Consider the following 12391-nt stretch of genomic DNA (forward strand, 5'->3'; position numbering starts at 1 on the left):
GCGTTTATATATCTGACAGCTTGGATATAGAATTATATGCTTCCCCTGCTATTTGGAAATTAGAGATAAATTTTCTGTAATCTATCAACCATGCCAATTCTAGAAGATGGCAAAGATCTTACCATGGTTTCACTAGAAATTGAACATTCCATCTCTACCACTTAGCTGTCATTATTTAATATTTTACCTTTTAAAATTTTAATTTATGAATTTGGAAGCATTATTTTGTGGTTGATATTTACTTAGATCAAATTTTAAAAATTATTTTGTGTACTCATAATTATTTTCCTTGGGCTCCTCTCTTTATCTACCTGAAGTAAATCCTTCAGTTCTTTTGGAGAGTGATCTCTAAGTAGTAAGTTTTTTTTTCCAAGTCTTGTATGTGCAAATTGTCTTTATTTTTATAGTTTTTTAAAATCTAAGTTGGCCATTTGAGGTTGACATGTATTTCTTCTCAGTAAAGTGATTACTCCTTTGCCTTCAGAACTTCACTGTGTACCTGATGAAAATACTTTTTATTATAACTGTTAATTCTTGGCAAGTAATCTGTTCTTTCCAAATACATTTTGGTTGAATATTGAGTCATGAAATTTTTAAACATCCAGAGAACCTGGGAGAATTTTTTGGTGAACGTGAGTGTCCTTTCACATGAATTCACAGTTGCTATTGTATTATTCCTGCTTTTTTGCTTTATCACATTTCTATCTGTTTCTGTGTCCATTAACTCCTCAGAATTGCAGAAATCAGTACACCTTCCCGCATACACTCAACACTCATGTCACTACCTGGAGTTCAGTATTTTTGCAGTCCTTTTTAAAAAATGTATGATGAAACACAAATATCAAGTTTACCATCTGATGAATCCTGATAATCTGTACAATCTAAATCCTTCTCAAGATGCAGAAAACGACATCACCCTGGAAAGCTTCCAAATGCCCTTTCTACCCCATGCCTATCAGAGCAACTGCTCTTATTTTTTTTTTTTCCAGGATAATTTAATTTGGGTTGTTTTAAAACTTCTTTTGTAGTGAAGGTTTCACAGCACATTCTCATTAGCATGAGAGTTCCTCCACTCAGCATAAAGCTTTTGAGGTTCGCCCACGTTGAGAGTGTAGCAGTAGTTTCTTTTGATAAATGGTGTGCATGGTCTAATTCACCAAGCTTGTCTATGCAGCTTCCAATTTGCAGATGCCTTAAGTTTCCAGTTTGAGCTGTGGTGGAAAGCATCTATGAATGAACCATAGAAGTCTTTCCGGGGTCAGGCACTCTCCCGCCTCTTGCATAGACACATAGGAGAGAAATGCTCTGATACAGGATAGACATGTTGAATCTCTCCACCTCCCATCCCAGATCCACCAAAGGCCACACGTGGAGCAGGCCTCTGGGTGACGCACACCCAGGTCTGTGGCAGCTGAGGAACACAGTGCACAGGAGACTCCCAGCTTTCAAAGGCGACTGAGAGCACACTGTATTTGTTTCTTCAGTATTTAACAAATGTCATAACCACAGGTCTCTGACAGCCACCTCTAAAGCACAAGTCACCATACTTGCATGAGGGGGACAGGTTAATGCCTGGTTTTCGCACGACCCCAGGGCACACATGGTCCCCTGGAAAAGAAGTGTTTGCAAGTACTGAGCTCCTCCGTGTTAGGCAGAGGGGAGGTGGACAGTGTCTCTGCCGTGGCCTCTGGACAACTGTAAGCCTCAGTTTCCAGTTCATTCACAGATTTGGGAGTCCCTCCAATCTGCCCTCTGTCCATGATGGTGACCAGGTGGCATTTATCTCTGCATCCCAGCGGTGAGAACCGCACCAGGGTGTTTTCCAAGGGACAAAGGACCGAGTGGCAGTTCTGAGAGGCAGACATTATCAGCACTCCTCTTCGTTGCATACCTCCTAGGGTTTGCCATGTCCTTTCCCGGGTGCCTGGAGTTTGGCTCCTACTTCACTGCCATGCGACCCGTGCCTGCCATTCCACTGGCTGTCACTTCATCTTTTGCCCCAGTCATCTCCTTTTCTCACCAAGACCTTCCATCCACAAGGGTCTAATACAAGCAGGGCAAAAGCATTTTTTTTAATGTAACTGGATTTAAATCAGGATCCCCTGGACACTCTGAAAGCTGCAAACACTAAGTTAATAGAGGAAAGAATGAGGAATGGTCAGAACAGAGGCCTGGATTTTCAAAATAGGTCCGCAGATCACCTGTAAAGACCCCAGCCCTCATTTTTGTCCTGATCATCATCCAGGAAGGCAATGGTTCCTTTCTGGGGACTTCAGTGAACAAACTGCCCTGAACAGTATATGAACGAGGGATGCAGAGTCAGGCAGTGAGCACACTGTGGAATACCTGTTCGGATAGGGGCACGTCATTATCAGGCTGCAGATCGTCCCTGCAGCCAGGCAGGACACTGAGTTTCTGTGGTTGCAAGGGTGTGACCAAAGCCAGCTGGCCTGCAACCTGAGGGGCAGGTGTTGAAGCACTGTCAACAGCCCCAAGAGGGGCTCGAGGGCCTGATCAATGTCCCAGGAGCAGTCAAAGCACCTTGGCTTCCCCCTTAAGGGACAATGGGTCAACTTCCAGCAGGAGTCAGAAGGTAGTATGCGTCAGTAGCCTCCGCATCAGCTGCTGATAGCAGAGACCAGGCAGTACTTGGCACTTCCATGAGAGACCCACCAGGCCTTTCAGTCACTGGAGATTGCTCATGGCCCCAGAGAAGTGTGTCCTTAATCTGCCAGTCTGTAGTTTCCCATGTGGTTGACCAAATAACTAGGCCATTGAAGCAAAACCCAATTGAGTTCTGCCAGGCAGGAGGGGTGACCATGTCCACTCTTAGCTCTGCATAGCTGTGTCTGAGGCTGAACAGCCATGGCAGCCCAGTGGACATGACATCAGCCTAGCCAAGGGTCAGTAAAGCAGGCCCAGGCCTCACGAGAATCTCAGTGAGCTGAGGACCCCACCGACCCAGAGGTTTGCTTTAGGCTCAAAGCAGAGGTGCCACTGAGCAAAGTCCCTGCATTCTTGACTATACCATTTCCATCTGAAGAGCAAAGTGCTTTTAGACCTTTCCTTGTCAGTTCTGGAGCCTGAGTTGACCCACCCAAAACGGGCTTCTCAGGCAGGACAGTCACAAGGCCTCTCTCCACCAGTCACGCCTTCAATTCTAGCAAATGAAACTCGAGTAGATGGTTGTCACTGTCGTTGCTAACAATCCCATACAGCCTCCTTTTGCTCAGTCCAGAGGACTTCATGCATTCACGCACATTCAAATAGTTCAAAAAAAAAAAAAAAGCAAAACAAAGCCCTGAAAGTGCTTCAGGTACTTCTGGAGCTAGCTAGATCAAAGATGTGACAGGGTCTGTGTCGCAACGGCAAAAGTAGAGAGAGACGCTCCACATCAAGTTGAGAACGTCCCTCAACTTCCGAGCAGTCTGTCACCCATCACGTCGTCAGCCTTGAGCTACTTGCACATTTGAATTCACACAAAAACGCTTGAAAAGGAAACATTGGTAAATAACCATGACAATTGTCATCTAGTGGAAGGGAAGAGCTAATTTTCTGCTTTGTGGGTCTTTCAAAGAAACATCCTCTCTGATAGTCTCCCACGCTTGGGACCCAATGCACAGGCAGAATTAAAATTTTACTCTCTAATCAACATTCACTTTGCTACATTGGATGTTGAGAGTTTTTCCCCATTGCAAACAATTCTTGAACGCTGCTGACAAATAAGGCTTGGAGACTTCTTTTTATAGCTCTGACTAATTAACTTCATTATCTTTTGAAGGGAAAAAGAAAGGACATAACTGGTCAAGAATAAGAAGGAAAAGGCCACAAAACATACATCAAAAAGGTAAGCAGGCAAAGTGAAGTAGATACATCCTATGAGTTTATTAAGGCACTGCTCATTGTATTCTTGGAGGCCTGGAATCTCCCAAAGACTAGGATAGTTTCCTAGCTACTGTATTGGTAGGATAAGATGCTGTAACAAAGAAGCCCACAAATATAATGGCTTTCACAAAATGATTTATTTCTCATACATGTTATTACTTGTTCAGCAGTAAATGGTTCACAGTTAATAGGGAGGAGCTTTCATTCTCTGTGTGTGGCTTTCTTTCCTAATTTGAAAAATTCTTATAAGGAAAGATGTTCCAAAGAAGCTTTAGTGAACAAAGCAGGTTGTGTGTATGCATATGCATGTGGGCATGTATGTGCATTGTAAAAAATACATATGTGTAAACCTATATATTTATGAAAGTATGTACTTATAAATCTATAAATCCAGATCTGTACATATGTATTTATCTATATATAGGGACATAGATGTGAACATATAGAAAAATCAATGGCAGTTCAACCATAAAAATATATGTACTGGTTACACTTGGTCAATGGAATAGCGGTGTTTATATTTTTATTTGTAGTTTTTAAGTGTATTTGTGTATGGCAAAGTGTTTACAGGCTCACCTTCTGTAATGCAAAAATGTTTAATACATGCAAAGAGAAGTCTAGGAGGACATTTATACAATTTTGTTTTCTGCATTTCCTTCAATGTATATATTATTTATAAACAGATCCCTAAAATCTTATTATTTTGAAGGTTTTTTTATTTTGTTTGTGGGTTTTTTTGTACGGTAGATTGAATCCAGGGGTACTTTTCTACTACTGATTTAATCTCAGTCCTTTTTATTTTTTATTTTGAGACAGGGTCTCACTAAGTTGCTGAGGGTCTCACTAAGTTGTCGAGACTGGCCTTGAACTTACAGGCTCCCAAATTGCTGGTATTATAGACATGCACTACCATAACCAGCCCCCAAATATTTTATAAAAGGTCTAAGGAATCCCTTTCTCCTAGATAATGAAGGCTTACCCTTGTTTTCCAGATGACCGTCAATTTTGAAACAGGAAATTTAAAAAAATTTATTAAGAATTTTAAATTTTCATCACTATGTATCTTATGTTCTGGATGATTACACGGATGTCCTGTAGGTGGATGTGTACATTTTTGTTTGGAAAAAAAAATGGTTGCATCCATTTTATAAATGGATATTTTCAAAACAATAAATTATTTGGACTAAGTCATTACAACATTTTCACTTAAGTATATGTGCATGTAGACAAATTCTAAGAGACTTCTTTCCAAAGCATGATTAAATCTTGCATGTTGCCGGTGTGGTGACGCACACCTGTAATCCCAGCAGCTTGGGAGGCTGAGGCAGGAGGACTGTGAGTTCAAAACCAGCCTCAGCAAAAGCAAGGTGCTAAGCAACTTGGTAAGACCCTGTCTCTAAATAAAATACAAAATAGGGCTGGGGATGTGACTCAGTGGTCGAGTGCCCCTGAGTTCAATCCCCAGTAGCAAAAAAAAAAAAAAAAAATCTTGCACGCCATTTAACAGTGGACCCTCCTAATAGAGAAAATGTCCTGAACCCCTGCTTGAGTTTCCTTGCCATTTGCTTGCTTGTCCGAGTGTGTGGAATACAGGGATCCTGAAGCAAACCCAGGACACTCTGGCTTCCTTTTGTTCCCACCTGTCAATTGTCCTTCTGCCGGACTCTACCTTTCCCGTATCTGCCCACAGATAACAGCACAGCTAATGACCACAGGGCCTCCAGCAAAGAGGAGGTGGAAACGAATCTGCAAGGCCCTGCCAAGGTCAGGGGCAGGCCGAAATTGGGAGCACGTTCCCTCTGCTTTGCAGGTCAGTACAGATTTTGCTAAGGTTCTGAGAAATGCAAATCCTCCTTAATTTTTGAGCAGTCAAACTCACTAGTTGATTTGAGAGCAGCGAAATCTCAAAAGCAAACCCACTTGGAGCCAGAGCTGCACACCGTTCGTGTTTCTATTCTCACCTCCCTGCGACCTGACCTTTCCTCCCCTCTGACTGCCAAGCAGGGGTGGCCAGTGTGTGTCTTCTCCTATTCTCTCTGGACTCTACCCCTGTTCAATCGCTGCTGGTTTGGGCCCATCCAGGATTAGGGAGGAGGAAGACAGGAGAGCTGAGTAAGGAAGTGCCTTGCGTGGCGGGCACAGCTCTGAAATGGCATTGGCAATGGAGCATGAGACGCTTTCCGGCACAACTTGACTTCTTTCAAAAGAAATGCAGTCTTTCTTCTGCCACCTGGATATGAGTTGGCACAACCAGTTCTGCCAGCACTGTGCAGATGAGCCGGTGCATTGTCTTGGGATATAGGTGCTTGGAAGTGGAGTGACCAACTCACTCTGGTTGCCTGTATTTTCCAGGTTTTCCCCTGAAACTCCTGTGTCCTGGGCACTTTCTTAGTCCTGAGCAGATCAGGACAATGGGTCACCCTACTGCCGGGGTCCAGCCCTAGCAGGAGTCCATGGGTTCCACACAGGTAAACGGGGCGCAGGGAGACAGCGTTGGCGATGGGTGGAGAATGAAAGACACAGACTCTAGTTCTGGTGCGATCACTCCCACTTTATTCTGGGGAAGGCTGGGTTTATATACATTTTTCTTCAGGCTATAATGGCAGTCTTGTGGTTAATGAAATTAAAGAAGTTTTCCAAAGCATAGGCAGAAAACAGCAACCTTACAGATTATCCTTACCTAATCACAATTGTTTTAAGAATATCTAATTATGTCAATGAGCTAATACAATGTTTATTTCCTTAATATCTAAATTCTATGTGATCTAAGACTATTCTTATTATTCTCATGGTTAAAGTGATAGACAAGTAATCTCATGTGACCATCTCTACTAGGTCCATCTGGTTAATATCTAAATTGCTGAGTTCAGGGCTCCAGGAGGGCAGTGGTCACAGTGGTTCTCATGACCAAGTTTTTTTTTTTACTGAATAGATTACCTTGTCTTATGTAGCTCTTTTTTCCAGAACAGGGCATAGTGCACCAACGTTTATTACAGGGGTGACCTATTCTTTGTAGGAAGGAAGGAATGCTGTGAGACCTTATTCTCTTACCTCACCACCACACATAAACAAAACCATCATTAGAATTTAACCAGCCTGTTGGAGACAAAGGCAGATCTATATCTATTTTCTCCAGAGGCTTTCAGGGACTCATTGTACGGTTGCAAAATTATTTTTGACTTTGTTAGTGGTAAAGACCCATTGTCTTTCAGATTGTAGGTAATATCTTCTGGAATTTTTGTTGTATTTCCCTCGTCCCCTTAAGCAATCTGTTCAGACTGAAATGAGTAATATATTATCAGAAAAACACAGCAGAAAAAACACCATGCTCCGGAGCAAAACATCCGGCAATTCCCTTTAGGATGAGCCTTTGCAAACATCCTCCAGAGGATCTTTGTCAAGCACTGGATGGAATTCCGGATGCCCCCACACCCTACTTGGCACCTATTGAATTGTTCCCAACTATTGGGACTTCTACTAAAATTTTGAGGAAACAGGAGGAAATTGACAACTGGTTCACACTTACTTCTAGAGTTTAATCAATACCATCCATAACAATCATTTTAAGATAATTTAAAATTATATTCTGATCACCATAGTATTTATTAGGATTTGTGATGGGATTTTAGTGTTATTAAGTGGGTATTGCAACCTAGGGGCACAATGATAGTTGAATCTTGCCCACCTCGGCCACTTTGTTTTGAGAGAAAATAAATAGTGCCATATTATGGATTAGCCGATGTAAGCTCCAAATCTCCTTATACCAAAGGCTCCAAGGGCAACAGTAGACTTCACTCTGTGTGCCTTTTCTCCCCTACAAGTATTAGGCTTAAGCAGGTTTGATGAAAGGTAAACCCAGCATACCTACCAGTCTCAGAAAAGAGGTAACCAGATGGAGACAGAAAGCAAGAAAGAACCCTGTATTTGCCAGACTGTCCAAGGCTGTGGCCAGAGCTTTAATGTCAAGTCTAGCTAGAACGTAGGAGAAAGAGCAGCAAGAATAAGATGTCTGCATCTCTTTTCACTGGGCTGTGGGTGTGGATCCTTAGAGGAGGAGGAGGAAGGTGGGAGGAACACCCAGAGATTGTCCTTGCCACCCAGAGTCCTGGGGTGTCTTGGGGGAGAGAGGAGGGTAGAGCCCCTGGGAGAGCCTTGTGAACCTGCTGACCGAAGGGGGGAAGCAAGACGGAACAAGCAGATTAGTATCCTTCCTGAGGAGTGCTCTTCCATCATTGTATTGGTGTTCCTTAACCCTCAGCTGGCAGTACCCTACTTTCTTACACGAGTGTATTCAACTCTCCTAGAACTCTTGTTTGAGCTCCCATTATTTTGATTAAATATTAATGGAGTTGTAGTTGGTAAGGATGAAACTTGTTTGGTCTTGGGATAAGGCTGTCCAATTACCAATATTTGTCCCATGAACCATTATGGATTTAAATAACAGTAATTGTTCAGTCTGAAGAACAGAAAGTGGGATTATATTACCAAGCACCAGGTCCACTTTGGGTTTGAATGAAATAAAGATCCTTTTTATTTTGCAGCCTAATGTGCGAGTTGACAGCACATAAGACTGTATATTCAGGAGAACATTTTCTCATGGGGTCTACGTGACTCCAACTAGCACCACTACATGGTGGTCAGTGAGTGGTGAACTTGGGAGATATAAGAAAGAAGAAAAAATCATATTGCTTCTTCAGCAAATAAAACTCAATTTGAGTGATAGAATATATTGATATGCCCATCCACAGCCAATTAACTTGCAAATGGAAGAATATTCTTTCTGAAGCACCTACCAAGTTAACATTTAATTACTATTTGAAACAATTTTTTCAGAAGACTCAATTTTCTTGACTGTCGCCTGGTTAGTTTCTTGGATCCAAATATCTCTGTCCAAACCCAAATGAGCAAAGCCCTTGGTTCCATTTACTGTCACTTTCAGCACAAAAGTACACACATCTTCATTGAAGGTCATATGCAGCAAGTATCTCACCTGGCACGCCTTCTAAGATTTCCCTTAACTCACAGAATTCCATTTGCTCCTGTCTCTCCTCTAAGAGAAACCTACAACGCCTTCACAAGCTTTTAGTTTTGTCTCAATTTTCTTGAATATTTTAGTTTCTGTAATGGGAAACTAGGTGAGATAGTCCTCACCTCTATCTCATGTATTTGTTGCAAATATTAAATAAATTAGTAGAATAAAGATTATGTACTGAGACTTAACACACTGCTGCTTGAGATATAAGTGAAACACTGATTTTGATAAGTTTTTTAATTAATGTAAGGATATGAAAATGAAATGTAAGATGAGCCTAAGATTAGTCATTTGATTCTTGATAACGATTCTTTTTTTTTTTTTTTTTTTAACAGGTTTTGGGGAAGCTGCATTTAAATAGGACTCTTGAAAAGTGCTAGCTAGCATAGTCAGGGCAGTGACTGGCTGGCTGTGATTCATTTTTCTGTTTTCTCAGGGGGAAGGAGAGGCAGGTCTAGAATCCACTTGACTCAGAATGTGAGAGTTGCACGGAAGAGAGTCGGATCGAGAGGTAAAGGAGGAGAGGAATGTGATATATTTTCAATAGCTAAATGTCTGGTTTCCAGTTCTTGACTCTGCCTTTTTTTGTAATAAACCCATTTCCCCAGTTGCTTCATGTAGCTGAAGTAACTACTGAGCAGCGTATCCCATTTGGTCATCGTGTTTGGGAGAGAAACGACAAACTTGATGCTATATCTGAAACCAGACTCCAGAGGCCCTGGGCTGCTGTAGTTCTGTCTCCACCTGACAGACAGCAGTCAAGGCTGGAGGTCATCATGCCATGTCAAGGCAACAGCTTGAGAGTGCTCACCAACATGGCCAGAGTGGCGGTCAGAGGACTGTGTCCAAGGCTTTCATGTCCCTTGACTGTGTAGACTTGGTGTAACACTTGGCATCTTTTGTCTCAGTTTCCTCATGTGTTAAGCAAAAGAGCGAATTGGGCCAGTCTTCCTTCTCAGTCTATTCCAGTCCTGATTAAACATCTCCCTGTCCCAAACTCAGTCTTAGGACCAAGGACAGCTCCCACCTCCCACCATGGCCCCTCAACATTGGTCAGAATCTAGATCAGCTCTTCATCCTCCCAGAATTTGTTTCAAGACCTTTCACCCACACTTCAGTGGAGTCAGGTCTCCATTTCCCCTCCCTCTATAATTTTCAAGTTATTCTAGAGTTCCCTGAGATCCTTGCTAAGCTACAGAGAAAAGTAAAAATGAAGTATAAGTGAAGCAGAGAACAACAGGAAGCAGACACCATCTCCCTCCTTCTCCTCCCCCTACTTTTGTGGTCAGTGCTTAGATGCGAAGGTAGGATCACCAACCCTGGCTCCGTCTCTGGCTACCAGCTGTGGCAAAATATCACTGCCGTTGTTCTCACCAGAACAGTGACCGTCACCGTATATTTCATGCTCATGTAAGAATCGGTGGAACTTACTAGATTGAGAATCAAGACAGTTTCATTGAAGCCTTGTTTCTCTGTGAAAGCATTCCATTTTGTGTGAAAGTTGAGAGGCAAAAGTGGGGAAGACATTCCATTATTAGGTAGCCAAAATATCACTTGAAAAAGGATGTTACCTCTTGAGATTTGTGGAGTTGAATTTCCTTAGGTACCTCCTGCTGCTATAGGAATGACCTCAATAAGGGTGGAGGGGGCATGTGCAATTGCAAACTAAAACAGAGTTGAAGACTCTTCTCTTTCAGGTTCAAGAAAGTACAGAGATGAAACGATGAATTTTTGTGCTCAATTACTTCCTGTGAGCTGTGGTGAACTGAAAGGGATTTTACATAAGAAGAAATTGAAAAAAGGTGAGTTTCATAATCTTCTTGAATTTGTAACTTCTATCTGAAGGAGTCACAGGAAGAAAGGGAATCAGCCATGTGAATTAGTCAGCATTCAAGGAGTTGGGTCTCCATTTTGGCTTGAGAGAAGGAGGAAGAGATACTCTCACATGGACTTGTCCACGGCAATACCAGAAGAGCCAAAAGGAAGTGCAGGGAACTTCCACCCAGAGGTGGGAAATAAAATATTTTACTTATAACTAGAGATAAAAGGGAAGAGACCTCAGCCTCTACCTTTATACCCTCCTCCTGCTGGATCATCATCACAGGGCAGGATGCTTAACCTAGTGAGAAGTTCACAGGATTTAGGTTTGGATCAGGAAATGCAAGTTACTGTCTCAGCTGTGCCAAGAGTGACTATTTTGCAATAGAGAAGGGGGCCTTTCTGAGCCTGAAATTTCTTATCTACAAAAGGGGAGAATAATTAAAAACCTGCCTCCTGGTATTGCCGTGAGAATTAATGTGTAGAATTGACATAACATATTTTGTGATCATAGATTCTAAGGATTTTCAAAAATAGTTCATGATGATGGACTTCATCTCAGACCTCTCCTTTTTAAAATTTTAAAAATTTGTTCTTTTTAGTTATACATGACAATGAATGTATTTTGACATATCATACATACATGGAGTTTAACTTCCAATTCTCGCAATTGCACATGATGTAGAGGTACACCGGTCAGACCCCTCTTAATACGGGTCTTTGGATGTTAATTTAACATAAATGTTTGCATTGTGACCATTTTTTAAACAGCTTTACTGAAATATTCACATATAATTCAACTCACTATTTAGAGCATAATCAATGTTCTCTGTCTCCAGAACCCAACAACAAATTGAAATCCTCTTATTCTTGGGAATCACTTGCTTTTCCTCTTGTAGGTGATTCCTAGATATTTTTAAAAGACTGCTTTGGTAATCATTACTTTCTTCATGCATGATGAAGATCAAAGAAATGTACACACCCTGCAGGAAATCTTTCAGGGAACTTTCGGGCTGGGTTTGGGTCCCCTAAATCTGAGAGTTGAGACTCCTGCTATGGACCATGAGCCCAATTTGGATGGTTCCAGATTCAGTGTGGTGGGAGGCTATAGTCTAAGCTTTGGAGACAAATAGGGACAGGGATCAACTTACCCTGCTCTTACAGGAGTCTCCATAAAGTGTATACAGAATGAGGCTGGAAACTGGTTCACGCCCCGCGAATTTGAAATTGAAGGAGGCTACGCAAGATCAAAGAACTGGAAACTGAGCGTGTACTGTGGCGGGCGACCCCTACGATGGCTGCTGGAGGTATTCTGGTGACAAGGGGCAAGAGATGTACCCCTCATTGTTGCACTGTAATAATAAGGTCACTTTCATCATCAACTGTTTGTGAGTTGTGGATACAGTTCAGATGCCACTGTGTTTTTCCTTTGACTCAGAAGTGAGTGGACCCACATTTGTAACTCCAGCACAGTACAGCACATCAATGTTGCAAAGGGGTAGACGCAGGACTTCAGAGGAGGGAGTGGCCATTCCAATTAGGGTGAATGCAGAAACTTCACGCATTAAAAAAAGGAATCTATAGTCAAGCAAATGCTTGATTTTTCAAGAAGAGTTTCAAGAAGCAACTCCAGAGAAAGGCATGAGAACCACAACC

The 12391-nt window shown here is 42.1% G+C and overlaps 1 protein-coding gene across 4 annotated transcripts in view; it reads left to right on the plus strand.

Moving 5' to 3' along the window:
• LOC306656974 (nuclear body protein SP140-like) overlaps nucleotides 1-12391 on the plus strand; it is a 68060-nt gene that overhangs the window by 40389 nt on the left and 15280 nt on the right. For 3 of the 4 annotated variants that reach the window (XM_079132620.1, XM_079132622.1, XM_079132621.1), the window contains 5 exons: nucleotides 3782-3847; nucleotides 5576-5695; nucleotides 9354-9428; nucleotides 10615-10719; nucleotides 11900-12042. In XM_079132620.1, coding sequence (XP_078988746.1) covers nucleotides 3782-3847; nucleotides 5576-5695; nucleotides 9354-9428; nucleotides 10615-10719; nucleotides 11900-12042 — 509 coding nt within the window. The remainder of the gene's footprint in view (nucleotides 1-3781; nucleotides 3848-5575; nucleotides 5696-9353; nucleotides 9429-10614; nucleotides 10720-11899; nucleotides 12043-12391) is intronic. The other variant, XM_079132623.1, reaches the window with a different exon arrangement.

Source organism: Sciurus vulgaris (assembly GCF_902686455.1).
Source record: "Sciurus vulgaris genome assembly, chromosome: 3".
Lineage (NCBI taxonomy): Eukaryota > Metazoa > Chordata > Mammalia > Rodentia > Sciuridae > Sciurus > Sciurus vulgaris.